Consider the following 17,347-nt stretch of genomic DNA (forward strand, 5'->3'; position numbering starts at 1 on the left):
AGGATTTAGTCCTGCATCCTTTTGTATGCTCTGTAACTACTATTTAAAAATTCAAACTAACTTCTGAAACATGAGAGTTGACTTGACATGATAGCATATAGCATAGCATAGCATGATAGTGATCGATGCCCTGTCATTGATGTTCAGCATGTATGTTTCTTCTCTTTCACAGCATCACTGTAGACAGTGTGGAAATATCTTTTGTGCCGAGTGCTCAGCAAAGAATGCCTTAACTCCTTCTTCTAAGAAGCCTGTCCGAGTCTGTGATACTTGCTTTAATGACTTGCAAGGATAACTGGCTATCGTGAGTGACAAAGAAATGTTACACTAAAATTTATAATTTCTGTTGTTGCACTTCATTCAGCACTCAGACTACTATTCAGTTTGGACAATGATTGTAACACTTGGTAAAATTTAGTATATTTTAAATTGTTTATTGATACCAAGTAAAACTATTGTATTTTTTGTGAGACATGAGCTCAGATCATCCTTAGCTTACTGCCATTTATCCTGGAAGGAGCTTCTATGTCTAGATTAGAAATACCCAGTTATTTGTAAATAAAGTTTAAACAGAGGAGTAACAATGTATTTTTTTATCTTTAATTTTTTTGTTCAAGAGAAACAGCGTTTGTGATATTGCAGTTTATTCTTGTTTCCTTCAAAGAAAAAGGAAGACACAAAAACTTGTGAGGATTTTATGTATCAAATGTTGCTCTAAAAGCATAACTAAGTGTTGCATTTGATTGCATATCCGATGTTCTTTATAACCCCTTGTGATTTTGTTCTCTTTCTATCTCTCTGGTTCTTGGACTTCTCTCTCTATAAGGTTTGAACTCCACAGTGAGGGTAATGGCTGGACTCAACTCCAATTTGGTTTTATTTGCCCACTTAGAACTTGTAGTATCAGCATCTGAGTCCTTATCCAAATACAGCGCTTGGATACTGGAACATCCATACACATACTGTATTGCGTAGTTTGTGTGTGTGTGTGTGTGTGTGTGTGAGAGAGTATGTGTGAACAAATGATGAAACAAAGTTTAGCTGACATTGTAGGTATATTACACGATACAGTACAATATTCCATCCTGTATTGATTGATTTCACTTTGACATATTTGGTAGATGAATTTTAATATTCCAAAACCCCTTATGTGTGGGTTTTTAAAAGCAAACACACAATACTGGTAGTAGCCTGTAGTGCATCTCTCCCCCTGCCCTTACCCTGGAAGCCCTGAAGGTCCTTGTGCTTCTAAAACGTCTAGACCTTCCGTGCTAGGTATCCTACTAAGAAAAAGTCTTTCTGAGACTGCTGCAGTTTATCTGACCTTTTCTTGTGTCTCTTCCCTCAGCTTTTGATGGAAGAATCTGAATTCCTGATACACCTAATAAGCTTATTTTCCATTGCTCTATCTGCCTGCCAGTACCAGTGGGGTCTTAGATGTTATATGATTTAATCCGCTCAGAACAGTGGTGTGACTCTCCTGCTACTAGGTTAGTTATAAGCCAGACAGCTCTAAATAAGAAGCCAATATATACATCTTTAGATATTTATTCATATTTGCTGTTCTAGCAACAGAGCTTTCTTGTAGAGTTCATATAGGCTCCAGGCTTCTTTTTTGATGTGATTTTTATTTACACCTGTTCATTTTTGCCTGCCCGTCTCTAACTTTTCTTCCCTTTGTATCTGGTATTTCAAAACAGCTAGGGTTATTTCTTCTGAGTAGGGGCTATTCCTTCTGATATTTAGGGACCCTTTGTCTTAAATACCCTCAAGTTCCCCACACCCCAGGGCCTTCTGTGTCTTCCATAGTTGTGCCAGCTGTTCAGAGAAAAGGACTGTGTCCTCAATTCCTCTACTACTTGCTTGAGGTAAGGAAAATCCTGTTACAATGATGGAAGCTTAGATATCATAAGGCAGGTTCGTTTGCTTTTATCCATTGACAGCTCTGTATGTGAATGAAGAAGATTTTATTTTATGAAAAATGTCTAGTCCTAATTAACTCTCAGGTGAAAAAACTTCTTAATCCCTCCTCTCCAGAAGTAGTGATCTATCTGTTTCATATCCCTTCTTAGCTTACCTGTCTAATTCTACATTTGCAGCCTCAAGGAGTCTTCTGCTAGGAGTTTTCTTAAAATTAAATTCTTATTTCCCAAAAGCCAGTCAAATTATGTAACTGGTTCTCCTCAGTGTAAAAGGGTTTGGGATACAACCATAGTTTATGTGAAATATTACCTGCTTTTCTGGTCTGAACTTGAGAGTTGCTTGCTCGAAAGAAACAATTGCTGCAACGATTCCATATGAACAGAGCCTCTGCACTCACTGTTTTTTCTCATTCTCATGGCATAAGAATCTTTTGAATAGAAAGATACAAGCAGAATCTCTGCTTCTTGGAATTTTAAAAATTATTTATTTATTGAGAGAATCCAAAGAGTTTGCTTTTGAGTCTTTGTCTGACATGTGACTTAGGAAATGTGGGATAAGTAAAGATGTGACAGTTGTGTTCCAGCCTAGATGCACTCTGCCCTGCTGTGTAATACATGGAGCCTTGTGCTGCACTCAGACTGAAGGACAACCACGTGGAGCAGAAGGGATTTTGCGAGGGAAGACGAGCTTCCTGCAACCACACAAGGGCAAAATGCATGAGGCAGAGGGAGGTGGAAGTGTTTCAGGGGGAGCTAGGAAAATGATCGAGAGAGTCACTTGTGTTCAGGCATTTTGTTTTTGAATGGCAACCTGTGAAAGCTGAGGAGAGGGTTCTGCAGTAAAGAGGAAGTGGTAGAAGCTCTAGTAGGGTTCTTAATTCAGCCTTTTGGGATGCCTTTGTGTAAAGACAAGCAGAGTCACCTCACTCAGCTGGCTACTGAAGCAGGGAGGTTGGTTGACTGCAGATCAGACCTCGGTCTGGAGCTCCTGAGCTTTGGGAGCAAAATCAGCTCCGTTTCTGAAGGGTTTTTTTGCTGACCAGGTTTATGTGACCAACTTTTTTTAGAGGATGGAAATGCTTTTCAAACACACATTTGTAGAAAGAGGGATTGTTGAAATCTGGAGGAACAGTGATGGGGTAGAAACATTCATTCTTGAGCTTTGAGTATGCAGCAATAGCATTTCTACAGCTTTTCACTGGAGTAAATTTATGACTCCATTTCTAGATCTTATTCTCCTTCTTTTGTGATTATGATTCTTAGTGGAGGTCTGTATTTGTTGACAAGTTGATGGTATACTAGATCGTATAATGCTGCCAGGTTGGAAGCTCAAGCTCAGTAAAATTATTTGTGAGATACATAATAAGGGAAACTGGAAGGTGAAAAGCTTTGTATTTATATATCTGCTTGCAGAGTCTGACTGTTTTGATGGACATATTTCAGTAAGAATGTGGGGGTTTTGTTGCACCTGCTTTAAAATACAAGTAATAGGAAAACCTAGTAAAAAGCCTATTAACTTTTACCACACTGAGTTGAAGGGTTCCAGACAAAATAATTTAATGCACTGAGTTCTCAGACTGCAAACAAAGGAACAGAGGGAAAAAACTAATAAAATGGCAGAAGAGGAACTGGAGGATGCACAGTGATGTAACAGCCTCTGGCAAGAACCAGATTGCTTGATCCACTGAAGAGAGGCTGTTATAGAACAAGAGGTGGAAATAATGGTAAAACCAGCGCTTGAACCTGTTAGGTGTGTGGAATCCTCAGCTGTCTTTGATTACTAGCCATTACCATGGGACAGTGAAGTGTGGGGTTTGTTCCTGACACTGTCCCCTCTGCAGGACAGTCCATCCACTTCCAGAATTGCTGGGAGAGCGGAATATAAGAGACCAGCTGCTATGTGGGTTGAGGCAAGCTACAGAGGCAATCAGGAAAACATACAGGATAGTCTTAAGGGTGGGGAGAGGTTCTTTAACTTCCTGGAGACATCACCTCTCTTCTCAAAGAGCCACAATCCCTTGTGTTGTTGCCTCCAAAATGCCAAATCCTACTGTTCTACTCCAGCCTCATGTCAGCAATAAATACTTCATACTGCCATCCTGCCACCCCTCTGGAGGCAGATAGCATTGCAGAGGTCAGCAACAGGCTTTTGATCTTAGCTGGCTGTGCTTCACTGTTATTAATTTCTTTTCCCCATGTGTTCCTTCCCTCCAGTAATCTTCCCCTTTCTACAAAGGTTGAACAAAGAGGATAAAATTAATGAGTCACAGTAGGAAGAGTTGCTGTTTGCAGATGAAGAGACAAAAGGGAATTCTCTGCTGCAGCTTCCAACAGAGGCAGGAGGTTTAGAGGGATCTCATTTTTCAGCTGGCTTCACTGTCTGGCACAAGAGTCCAAGGCTCTAGGGTACAGTGTGGGTTTTTCCCTCTGGTTTAGGAAGGTGTCAAATAACCAAGTTGCCATGGAGTGTGAAGTGCTAGGTACAGAAGAACAATGAATAACTATTTTTGTTGTGTTTGGGACAATTAGGATTATTTGTGAATCCTCACTGGAAAAGCTTTCTTAGTGAAGCAAGAAGGGATTTGGGAACAGAAACACGAAGTAACCTTGCTCTCTTTGTTTTACATTAGCAAGAGCAATTGAGTCTCTTATGCTAGATGTAAGAGATGTGACATTCCTAAAGAAGGGACCTAGAAAAATTCAAGTATTTTCTGGATTGGTAAACGTCAGTTAAACATGAAGTGGGAATAAATGCTTGTTGCAAAACTTATAAAAAAAAATATGACCAGTAATCAGTGGCAGACAGAAAACTGCTGGAGTTTAAGTTCAAACAGAGTATAAACTATGCCACGAAGAATGATACCGTGGTTTGAGTATGTTGAAACTGGTAAATTGTTCCTTCAAGTACCAATCCTTCCCCTCTGATATTTGTGGAGGACTAGGAAACAACACTGTCATTTGCACTACGCACTTTTTGCTGTCTAACTGAATATAATCTACAGGAGATGGAATGGCATAACTTGCACTGTGTGTTAGCTGTAATCAGTGGACAGAAGGTTTATCTTCAGCTGGACTTTTCACTGTATTACATTTGGCCCCTTGCTATGTAAGGACAATTGCACTCGTATTTCCTTTGTACCAAAAATGCAATCATCATCTGAGAGCACATGTAACAACAGAAACCATGTAGTCACACACATGTTGTCTTTGTAGAGCTTCATTTTAAGATTATAAAATGAAAAAACATGAATTTTATGTATTTTCAGCGGTCTTGTCATTTGTTCAATTCTTAATTTTTGGTCTTGACCTCAGCATCACTTCTAGGATTAGTTTAAGGTTATTGTCCAACCACAGCCTCTCCAAAAGCACTAAATGGTGTACTTCTGAAAAACAGCAATAATTGGATAGTATATTCTTGCCACAATGTCTCAGTTTTGGGGGTATTTTTTTTTGTTTAAGTGACACTGAATAAGGGACACTGAATAAAGAAGTTTGCATCTTTAGAAAGAACATAAGATGCCACTTAAGATCACAATAATGAGGAGGATAGATACTAGTCAATTAATAAATTCTGCCTTTTGTCTGTAGCTCACCACATACTATGCACTCACTGTGCAGCAGATACAGGAGTATCTGCTCATTTGAAGGTTACTGAAGCCCTGATAACCGTTTTGGATCAACGTTACTATGAAAGCAGAAGCCTGGTAGGCGTGTTTTCCAATTTTTCCTCCACCTGTGACCTAAACTAAAACCAAATTAATCTGTATTTCCTGCCTTTTTTGGGTAGAGAGAGTTGGGAAAGAGTGTTCATTGTTATATGTCAACAGGCCAGTGCTGGCAGGTCCAGGCTCCTGCTGTTGGCTTTATGGCAAAGTACTTCGTTGTATCACGCTAAAGCTTGATTCCTGGTGCAAAAGGGATGTTTGAAAGAATGTCTCGCTGGGTTAGCAAATACCAGAACTTTTTATATTAATGTGTCCAAAATGCTGCTTGTATAGGATTTGTCACTTTTGTAAGAAAAAAGAAAAAAAAAAAAAAAAAAAATCACACAAATACCATAAACCCCCACTATTTGATGCTGTTATGTAAGATTTCGTTTAAACTACCTCTCAGTGTGAAATTCAAACATTAGGTAAGTTTAATAAGGGTTGGTCACTGTCATGTTTTGTAAAAGTTATAGTGAATGCCAAAATTGCAAAAGTTGATCACCAAAAAGGAAAAAAGTCTTTCTTTTTTAATGTGTTTGAAAGTATCCAATAGTTTCAAGTTACTATAAACTCTGTATTCTTTTAACTTACGTAGTTTGAATCTTGCACACTCTAGCTGCTGGACAGGAAATAAATCATAACCACAAGCTTTCATAATCACCGTCTGCTGGGTATAACAATTTTGTATGCAGCTTTGTCATTTGGCTATAGATAACCTCATTCACCAAATGTACCATTAATTTAGTTATCCTTTTTTTTCTTCAGTACTCAAGATGTGAACTTGATGAATGGTATTCTGTAATGGATGTGTGCCACAAATTACATTGTTTTGTTTGCCTCTTTTCTGAATTTTAATGATCAGTTTATTATTGCAGATTGGAATATCGCACATACAACTTAATTTCTGTATAATTGTATAAAATAGAAATGGAAAAAGTTATAAGTTCTTACCCAGTATTTAGAGGTAATGTATTATACTAGCCTTATGTTGCAGTTTTACCTACAGAGTACTGCACTTCTTTTAAACTGGATCATACCATCTTGGTAGGTGTAGATAGATTCTTTTTTTTTTTTTTTTTTTGCATGAGTGTGTTTTGGTTTTGTTTCTTTTTAATTGAAGTTCGATTCTCTTAAGTTCTATTTTCAGTGTTTGTGTTCACTATTTGTGGTCATGTAGTTGTGCCTTACATTGTAAAAGAATTTAGTCCAGCGTGCACTGTAATTCCTAAACTCTGTGATTTGGAAGGTGGCTGTGGATTTGGATGAGAAGATGACACCATGAATCAACCAGTTCTGTAAAAACTATGATCAAATGTTATTGAAATGTCATTTTTGTTTTCTAATCTGTTAAAGGAATGATTGACAATAAAAAAAAAAAAAATAAATTAGACCTTTCTAATAGACCAGTTCTATCATTCAAAACTACCTTGCCCCATTTCAGACAGCAAAGCTACTTGGAATGAGGGATATATCATTTTGAGTGAACTGTTGGGAAGCCACACATCTAAGAACAAGCTAAATGCTCCACTTTCTTAAACTTGTGGGGAGCTGCAACAAAAGCATTCATGTTCTTGAGACAGCAGTGATAATGACTGTTTTTCAAATCTGTATTTTCACAGGTTCAGCGTAATTTTCCCATTTCCAATAACTGCACAAAGCTGCTGAGTACCCTGTGTTCAATTATGAAGTCCTTCTGTCCCTGACTATGTTCAGACATCACATGCAGTGCTGTCGGACAACTAGCATAACTGGAAGACTTGGAAGTAGCACTTGGATTAGTTCTTTAGATTAATGAAGGGCTTGCTTGTCAGATGGAAACCTTTCCGGGGTGGATCTGCATTGCAGAGAGAAGCCAGGTGAATAACGTGTGTGTGATCAGTCCCGTGACATAGCTACTATCGAACTGTGGGGACATTCACAAAAAAAAATGTGTTTAGCTATTGAAGCAGATCTTCCTAGGGGCTCTGTATAGACAGTGGAGAAGTATGAAGAGGTCTCTTGCAAGGCAATTGGAGTTGTGAAGTTAACTTCTGCCTTGACTGCTTTCTGAGGCATCATTCTCTCCAGACCACAGGAGAGCCTGTTGAGTTTACGTCTCCCTGACAACAGCCTGTGTGTGAACCTTCCTCTGGTGTTTCTTCCTTGGAGATGTGTGGGCCTCCAGGAAATACTGAATCTCTGGGATTGCTTGGTTGTCTGGTAAATTGAGCAGACCCTGCTTAAGGTTGTTTCTGGTAAAAATACACAGATGCAAAACACCCCCTCACTTCTGCCAGTGCGCAAAGCGCAAAGCTTAGTTTGTCAGGTGTGACTTCTCTGGGCTTTAAATATGTTTCTGTCCTACCAGCATTGGTTTCAAGTTACTGTGAGGTTTTAGTGAAGCACCAGGATGTAGAGGGGAGGGTGTGACATGGTGTCCAGCTGAGCTTGGATCAGGGATATTGAGCACAGCTGTGTAAGTCGAGTTGTGGTCAAGTGGTTGCAGCTTGAGTGGTGTCCTGGAGCAGATCTGCAATTTCCACTCTGCTCTACTGCCTTAGCTTTCACCGCTTGCTATGGAGCCTGAGTGGCTGTTCCTTTCCCAGGAAACTGTCACAAAACCTTGCCCATCACAGGCACAGGGGGAAGAGCTGGAATGTGTACTCCAGGCGGTGTCTGGAGAGTAATGAACCAGGTAAGTACATACATATCTACAGCCTCTAGACCATATCTTACAGGTACAAGGTGAACCAGCTCAAGTGGATAAAATATAACATCCTGTTCTCTGAGGAGAGAGCCGGGTTGGGGCAACAGCTGATCTCCTGTCTGATTCGATTGTGAATGCTGACTTCCCTGTGAATAATGCGACGACTGGAAGGGCGCTCCTGCATTCTTCAGCATAGTCCGCATCTATGTAGCTTCTCTGTTCAGTTCTCCCTGAAGTAATTTCTAACACTGAAGGGATATTCTAAGGGCTAACTTTTCTGCTGAGGGAGAATAGCTGATTAGGGACAGAAAGTGGGGTGCTACAGTCACTTAGAGTGGCTTTAAGGAAGTTTCCCTTTCTGCCTTTGGCTAATCTTGAGGGATTAGCCAAGGCTAACCTGGTGAGAGCACCCTCCCTCCGTGGTAGTAACCTGCATGAATGTTGTGGCAAACAGTTTCAGGCTGTTCTGTGGGTTTCTTTCAGTACCTCAGAAAGAGGCAAAAATAAAGTGATTAACAGGGGAACAGGGGCACACTTCTGTGTGAACCACAGATCTGGGATGGCAGTGAAGTACTGAATGGTTTAACACCTCAGTTTGTGAAGCAGACTTGAACTCTAATGCTGCAATGGGTGTGAACAATGCATAATGACAGATCTGCTGTTGATAAAGTGGTGAAAAACCTGATAAAAATACCCAGTAAAACCCATCATTGCACTTCTTTCTTTTTGGCTATTCTGTAGCATCTCTAGTTTAAAAGAATATTATATGTAATTATGACCTTTTCCAAAGAAACTTAAGTAATCTCATTTAAAAAATTAATGGGTAGTCAACAAAATACAAGCTTTTACTGATCTGCCTCCACAAGCTCGATGTTAATGCAAAAAACATCTTGTGATATCATACTTTAGTAGGTGGAGACTCATAACAATCAGGAGCTATGGTTATGCAACTTTAATTTCATGAAATTTATTAATACAATTTGAATGTTCTTGGAATAACCCTTCTAGACTTCTCTGGTTCTCCTCACCAACATAGGTTTTTTTCCCCTGTCCTGCTTTCTAGGAAATGACAAGCTGTATTAAAATAAGCTTCCCTGAATGGCAAGAGCCTTCTCCTAGCTGAAGCAAAGGAGCATCTAAGAGTGATACATGTATTGCATAGCTCATTTTCCTCCCTACAGTTTATTCCTACATCCCTTGGTCAGAACTCCTCAGTTCTGTCTAGTCAAGTCAGAAGTTGTTAGCTTCAGAAACTTAAGGCATGCTGGAAGAAATAACTGTTATCACCACAATAGTCTTCCACTGGCTTTGTTGGTGTCATGTTGACATTATTAAATTTCAGAAGATTCATCTGGGAGGCAGAAAGCAGTGCTTTTCTTGGTTTCATGTTGCGCGGTGTAATTGGAGATTGCTGTTTCTATCTGTGACAACCATATTTTCTATAACAAGAAAAAATTATTTGTAAACCAAGACAATCTAAAAAAGTTCCAGTACTTCAGATATATAAACACCCAGAGCCTTTGGTTTTATTTATCCTTTCTTCAGGCCCATGCACATAATTCCTGAAGTGAAAATGAATTACCCCAGAACTGAGACTCACAGTTCCTCAGGCCACTACATGCTACTGGAGCCTGTGCCTGGGGCTGGGGATTTCCAGTGAAGGTTTCCTTTTTGGTTGGATTGTAGGATTTTAATGTTCTGTTTGCTTGTAATGGTGAAGTTGCAGCTGCAGGCTTTTTCACATGTTTTTATGTAATATTTATTAGTTTAATACAATCCCTGCAGTTCGGGCTCCCCGTTCCTCTGATGAAAACCGCCCCAGTGCTATCAGTATCACAGGTTCTGTCCACCTCTGAGATCTGTCATGTGCTGCCACATGAATTTCAGTTTCTAACATCACACTGATAGCATTCAGCTCTGCATCTGCTGTCATCCAGGTATGAGGGCAGGGGGTGATTGCTGGAGAGATGGATTTAAAGTACTTCCTTCTCTCTATGCTAGTCTAGATGGTCTGGGTTGCATAAGCTGAGTTGTCTCTGTATTGCTATGATTAGACATTACAAATCAGTTGGCAGCAATATAAGCTTAAGGTCTAGCTTTGTTTCTCCCACCCTAGGGATTTTGCCTAGTCAGGAGCTGCTCTCCTTGCTGTAATGCATGTAGAGACACTGAGTTTTAATGCAAAGAGTAGAAATGCCTGAGAAGGGGCAGCCTGTTCTACTTCATGCTATGCTGGGATTCATAAATTTTGTTATTGAGCTATCTAGTTGTTTGTTGTGTGTGTTTACACCCTGAACAAGTTAGACATCACTTTGAAAAATAGAAAGCTGGAGAGATAAATTGGATGACCTACAGGTCTAAGGAGTCCCAGCAGAGGATGTGAGAAGAGTCTGCACATGCCTGGCAGAGCACAGAGCCTGGCTTTGGCATGGAGCGGTTGCTCTGGTCCCTCTGGATCTGCTGGCAGAGGAGGGGCTGATGTGCAGTGTGGTGGTTATGCAGGGAACTGTATAAACCCGTAGGAGGCAGGATTTAAACTGTTGAGCTTTTTAAGTCTCAGGGAGGAAACGAGGGGAAGAGAACGGAGGGCAGGACAGTGGTATGGGTGGGATGAGCAACAGCAGCATATTTCAGGTCTGTGTTTTCATGTGTCTGCTGAGTGTTGGGTCTCTGAGAGAGAGGTGGGAGTGAGGCAAAGGGTTCACTGCACCTGAGCTCAATGCATTGCACGTGGTCCCCATGCAGTTGGCAGAATGCAGTATGGCAGTGAGAGGCAGGTGGGCAGGGTGAACTGGGAGCCAAGGCAGGCACTTCATAAAAATCAGGAAATTGAGTAAGAGGCAGCTTGTAGCGTAACAGCCTTCTGCTTGGGATGAATCAATGGGAATATGGTGTGTATGGTTTCATTCAGTTTGCTGTCTCCATTTCGATACAGTTTAGGTAGCTCGAGGCCCTGGTCTGACAGCCCTCGCCAGTGTCAGTCTTATCCAGATCATCTTCCTGTCTGCCTTCCAGAATCGTGTTAGCTAAACTCATGAGCTCATCTTGCCTAGCAGTTTCTTTACAAAATGTATTGATCATGCTGAGATTCACGTTCTTGGGAGCTGAAATAAGGTAGTTTGTTCAGCTGGTGCCGGAAAGTCTACCTTTCCCAGGGTTTAAGAGTGCCCAAAGTCAACAAAATGCAGTGATGCCACCACATCCAAGTGAAAAGAACCTTTCACTGCAGGGTTTTTCCTTTGATAAACTGCACCTGGGAGATTTTGAGAAGATGGTAGCCACCTGGTTGAAGGCAGCTTTGGAAGGGAAAGGTGATACTTCAATAACAGGAGAAGGTAACACCACCTTGAGTAGATACCTATTCCAAGTACCAACCAGTGACTTGGAAATGCAAAGAATTCACTCACTGCTCTTCCCTGAAAAGTAAAATGCAGTAGATTAATATTAGCGTTAGTCACATTTCTGTGCATTAGGTATTAGAGAATGAAATTCAGCTTACAGGAAAAAAAAAAACCCAAACTTCTGTGAAGTGCCTACCATGCTTTCAGATGTATACAGCACTATTACTAGAAATGTGGTGTGAAAATGAGCGATAAATTTATATAATAGTGGAATTAATCATACCATCTGTTCAATCTGAAATTGCAAGACGTGTGTTGCGCATAGATGAGTGTGATACAGTTTTCTGATTGAGTACTACTGCATATCAGTTGGGTGTGGGGGGTGTTTTGGTGTTCATTTCTCTGGAGGGGCTGGCTGTCTTCATTTGTGTGACGCAAAAAATGGCTTTTCTTTAGCAATCAGAAATGCTAATGTTTTTCAACAAGAATACGACCTGCTATCAACCCTGCTATAAAATCGGTACATGTTCAATAGCAAAAAGTCTGTAACAAATGTGTGAGCCAGAGCACTGGGGTGTTATTTTGTTTGGTTTTGGTCAAATGTCACAGCTGTAATAGATTCTTACTGCAGTATAGGTGCTTTTAGGCTGCAGTCCTCATTTAGGGAAGGCATAGTAGTGTAATTAGAGGAAAAAAAAAAAAAAAAAAAAAGCGTGTTACTTAACCTTGGCAGTCTCTATCTAAGCTTGTAACAGGAAGACTGCTATGCACTGACGATACCTATTTTCATGCTGTATTAGGAAAGCATTTCGCAGGCTGAAGACTGTGGAAAAATATAAAGTGATACAAATTCCTTCATGCAGCTGTTAGTCCAATTTTACATCACGTTGATTATGATTAAAGAAATGATACATGTAATCATCTTTTCTGATTCTTCACAGGGCAGTGCACACTGATAGGGTTAGGGGGTTTTGTGTGGGAAGCTTTGTTATTTAAAAAAGTTACTTCTGCTTGCATTTGTTTTATTTTTAATTACTTTATCATTGTGCACCTAAGGCATTTTTGAGTCTAGCTGAGGATCATTAAGACAAGTTTTCATTCAAAGTGGATTAAATCAAAGCTGAAATTAACAGAAAAACAAATATCAAAACTTAAAAAAGAAAGGCCCCATTTTTATTTTATTTCAAATGGGTCTGTATGATGGCTGCCATGTAGATAAGTGGCTGCTCTCAGGCTGATGGTGGGTTTGGGTGTTCTCCCTGGGGTGTGTGCATGAGCCAGTGCTGCTGCCTAGGGTGGCCTCAGCTGGCTGCTGGGAGCAGCGTTTTGCTGGGCCAGGCATGTTGTCAGCAGCACTCTGGTTCCTGCCAAACATCAGCAGGAGAAGTTAACCAGTGACAGGAGCATCTCCTGGGTCCTGCAGGTGACTTTGAGCATCATGTAGCAGGTTTCCCCGCAAGAGGTCAAGTCAGCACAAACGGCGCATGTCCAGAGTGAAGGGGTGACTTAAGTCTGCTGTGAAACAAGCTTAGGGGACGAGGAGGGGAAAGCATCTTCAGGTAGCCAAAATCCTGTGGCAGAAGGAGGCATGCTCGGGTGGGCTGTTAGTAGCAAGGAGCAGGGCACAGCAACCTGTTACAATGCACTGGACTCGGGTGGTTGCACATTGTGTTGCCTTTTCTTTAGCTAGAGTTGACACAGCTGTAAAGGAAGCGATGGCAAGCAAGGTGTGGGATTGCCTCCCTCTGAGTGGGGGCCCTAAGTGGAGCCCTGCTGCTGAATCCACACAGCCTGAGGAGAGCATGGATCTCGACCTGCCAGCACAAGGCAGTATTTTTTTAAGTCTATTGCAGTTGACATATCTTTATGATAACCTCATCTAGATCATATAGTTTCCTCTGAAGCCTTGTGCCATGTAGAATATCTTGCTGCTGTGTAACGCTTCTTGTCCAAGCACTTCCAAGTGCTTTACAGTCAGACCTCAAAATGTTTCTGGAAGATTAAACATCCTATAATTCTAGTTTTATAGAAAAGGAAAATGGAGCACAGACTAGTTAATTACTGTGACCAATAAGTGGAAATTTGTAGCAGTAGGGGGCGTATGTTTCAGAACTCATCCTTCTGTCTGTGGTCAATGGGAAATGCAACTTTGCAGTCCTAAAAATGAATTTTCTTGGCACTGCTTGTCATAAGGCTCTTGCAGAATTTCTTTTACAAAACATTACCAACTGCAAAGATTACCAGTCATTAATACAGTGACATACCAGTTGCTCTGGCTCCTCCAAGCTTAGTATAAAGCATTATTAGTGGAGCAATAATAAGCAATTGCAAAGATCAAATCCAGAGCAGAACGTTAAAAGGAAAGCAATTTCCTAATCATAAAGTATGTTGCTGCTTACTATCTTCAGAGATGGATTCCTACTATTACACTTACATGCAAATTTACATCTCTTGTGCAAAGTCCTTGCATTTGCAGATAGCTCTGCCCTTAGGATATCTTCCCAGTGGTATAAGCACACCACTACACCTCTTATCCTTCAACTGATACATGGCAGGCTTTGGAGCTAGAAATGCCCTGCATAATTATCAGCCTCCCGTCTGCTGCCAAATGGGTATTTCTATGATATTGCAATACATATATTTTTTTTCCTAGTCCTTGTATTGAGGTATGTTTCTTTCCAAAGTGAGATCAACTCTCAGCAAAAGTACTTGTTAGATCAAAAATCAGGGTTTCATTTTTGATTAACATGATGGATCACTACAAGTCATGTGCTGCCCTGTCTGAGAACATGCTAAATAATCTTTACTGCCACCAGTAGTAAAAGTCTCCTTGAGACTGCCAACAAATTGGCAGCATTCCCCAAGGTCACTCATTCTTGACAATATTAATTTTTTTTTAATTCCATGCAAAGGGGCATTTTCCATTGACACTGGAAGTTTTGCTTCTTGTTTTACACAGAATAGTGGAAATCTTACCTGTGAGCTCCCTGTAGTAATTTTTCTCACTATTTTTATTGTACCTCACTCCAAGGGGTCCTGTATTAGGGTGGAGATTCCAAGGTGTTACAAGAGTACAGGTAAGCAATGGAGTCTGGCATAGCTACAGCTGTAATAAAGCTGGTAGGATTATACTGGGGAGATGTCAGGCAATGAGGTCCAGAGTGCAGGGAAGGGCCATAAGGAATGGCCAGAGCCTGGGCTGGGGTGCAGCAGGTAACTTTGTCTATTCTGCTTGTTACAACTGAATCATGGGGATAGAAGGACCCTGGTTAGAAATCTCTGAATGTAGGAAATGCTGGCTTGGAAAAAAAATCCCCAAATCTGATTCCCATCTCCATTATGGCTTTTATGTCCAATCTTGTATGTGCAAACTGGGGGGTGGCTGCACCGCCCTCTCCAGCACCTGGAGCTGTCGACCTTGCATATAGTCTGGGTTTAGGCAAGAATGTGGGGTTGCCCTCCCCTCCACCCCGTAGGTGAGAGGTGGATGCTTCGTTTGCTTCATTTCTGCCATGGTACGGAGGCTTGTTAGGTAGACAGTGCCTGGAGCATGTTTAAAAAAAGGTTATTCTCTGTGTTCATCCCCTTATCTCATCTTTAGTCATTTGCCTTTTATTGCCTACCTTTACTTCCTATCAGCATTGATGCTGAATGCTAATTACTCTGGGTGAATATATTTCAAAGTTATCATAAGGGCTCTAGGTTTATTTCCATAGCTTTTGATTTCCTACAGAGCACTCTAGGTCTCTGAGCTTTTCCTCTCAGTCTTGAGGATTAGGATGGCTGACAGGGCCTGGAGCCTGGAGATTTGCCTTTCTCTTATTTCTCCATGGTAAAGAAGGCTCCTGGGATCTGGGCAGTGTTAGACTGAGGTGTGTGAGAGCCTTGGCTCAGGCCAAGGGTGGGCCTGATTTTTTTTATGCCTGCTCCCTCACCCAAGCTCTGATTTGGTGACTCCAGAGATGTTGTTTTGACAGGGTAAGGCTGGTCAGTCCTCCTCTCCTCCTCACCCAAGGACACAGCAGCAGGTGTTACTGGGGTAGTTTCCCCTGGCAATGTATTTGGACGTCTGTGACCAAGGAAGCCTTGACATGTGGTGGGTGATTTCCGTCCTCTCAGTAGTTGGTGGGGAGGTGAGTAGGAGCAGCAGCAAGAGGTAAATCTCCTCTCCAGCCTCCTTAAATTGCGTGCTGGGGTATTGGGCAGTGGGACAAGTGAAAAAATGCTGCATAACTACTACAGAAATGAAAATATAATTGGGAAAGAGGCCTATAGTTTGACAGAGCATGTTAGGACAGTTAGGGCAAGGATATACTTGGTTTGTGAGAAAGAAATAATTAGAGTCTTGATACCTCCTCTGGGATGAATGGATAATATCTGACAGTCACTGGTGTGTACATGAAAATCACTGTTAGAGGCAGGTGTATGTGGGGTATAATGTCTATGTTAGCAGGTCATGCCTGGCAGTAAGAGCAGAGCTGTGAACTGAATAGTGCTGAGGCACCAGCGCTTGCACTCCAGGTGTCTGGAGCTGGTTTGTGGGAAAACAGCATCTTATTCTTACACTGCCATGTACGAGATGCACTGAGGTACTATTTATGAAGAAGTTCAAATGCATGTGGGCACATACCTGTAATGTGGATGGAGTCACTGTTTCTCAGTATCAGTCTGTCTAGTGGGATGGGCTGGTCTAGGACTGTGCAAAACCCACCCTCTCTTATGAGGGACTGCAGCTCAGGAGAGAGGGAAGGACAGACAGTGATTAAGCTGATGTCTGAGCCCCCGTATTTCTGGAAATAGAAAATGAAGTTGGTTAGCTGGTTGTCTGCCATCTGCTCATGAAGTATAGACACTAAACAGCCATAGATGATGTGTTTTATCAAAGGTACACAGACAGCTTATTTGTGAGGAACCTCAGAAAAATTCATCAGTACTGCAGTTCTCCTGCAAGGTCACACCTTGTACTAAAAAAAACACAATAGAAACAAGTCCATGGGCAGAAAAGTCAGCTAAAGGTGTTCAAAGGTCTTTTTTTCCCCCCTTCCCCTCCCTTCTTCTTTTAATAGCAGGCCTCTTCTCCATTCCTTGGAGGTGCTTTTTCCCATGCTCCTATGCATACTTGCAGAACACACAATTGCTGAGCTCCAGACAGGTTGCAGCACCTCACAGAAGTGTCACCAACACGTATGTGGGGAAACTCTCAAAGAGACTTGCCTGTGGGCATCAGGCCCTTTGAATCCCTTCTCCCTTCATTTCTGCCCATGCTATGGGATGGTGTTGCTGTTTTACCATCTCTCGCTGCATTCATTCTCTATCCTACAAAGGCAGATCACGTGCTTCCTTCTTTTTTTTTTTTTAAAGAAAAAGGTCTTTAAATTGGACACAAACTTCTTGAGATTTAGCACGGGTCTGCTTAACCTTCATTTACAGCATCTTCATAAGCTTAATTAGCTAGATGTACTCCTACACTGAAGCTTTAGGAATTTCAGGTCATCCAGTGCCTGTTTTTGGTGGAATAGAATTTTCTCTATACCATCTTTAATCAATAAAAATATTCTTAAGAAGAGGCATTATATCTCCTTTTTAAACTACAGGAAATCAAGGCCACATACAACAGGCGGTGTTGAAACTGAGAGAAAAAGTCAACCTTCCATCTATTTTAGCATTTCCCTGTTCCCCTCCCCCCCCCCC

At 41.3% G+C, this 17,347-nt stretch overlaps 2 protein-coding genes across 4 annotated transcripts in view; one reads left to right on the top strand and one right to left on the bottom strand.

Annotated features, from left to right (window-relative positions):
* The window catches only part of EEA1 (early endosome antigen 1), a 96,455-nt gene that overhangs the window by 67,604 nt on the left and 11,504 nt on the right, over nt 1-17,347 (top strand). For 2 of the 3 annotated variants that reach the window (XM_026864785.1, XM_026864803.1), the window contains one exon: nt 173-6,006. In XM_026864785.1, coding sequence (XP_026720586.1) covers nt 173-295 — 123 coding nt within the window. In that variant the 3' untranslated portion in view covers nt 296-6,006. Of the gene's footprint in view, nt 1-172; nt 6,007-17,347 lie in introns of those variants that run through there. The other variant, XM_026864794.1, reaches the window with a different exon arrangement.
* The window catches only part of PLEKHG7 (pleckstrin homology and RhoGEF domain containing G7), a 33,177-nt gene continuing 25,476 nt past the window's right edge, over nt 9,647-17,347 (bottom strand). The window contains 3 exon segments of the mRNA XM_026864774.1: nt 9,647-9,754; nt 12,382-12,479; nt 16,287-16,446. Coding sequence (XP_026720575.1) covers nt 9,647-9,754; nt 12,382-12,479; nt 16,287-16,446 — 366 coding nt within the window.

Source organism: Athene cunicularia (genome assembly GCF_003259725.1).
Source record: "Athene cunicularia isolate RWA chromosome 1 unlocalized genomic scaffold, athCun1 chr1_part2, whole genome shotgun sequence".
NCBI classification, from domain to species: domain Eukaryota; kingdom Metazoa; phylum Chordata; class Aves; order Strigiformes; family Strigidae; genus Athene; species Athene cunicularia.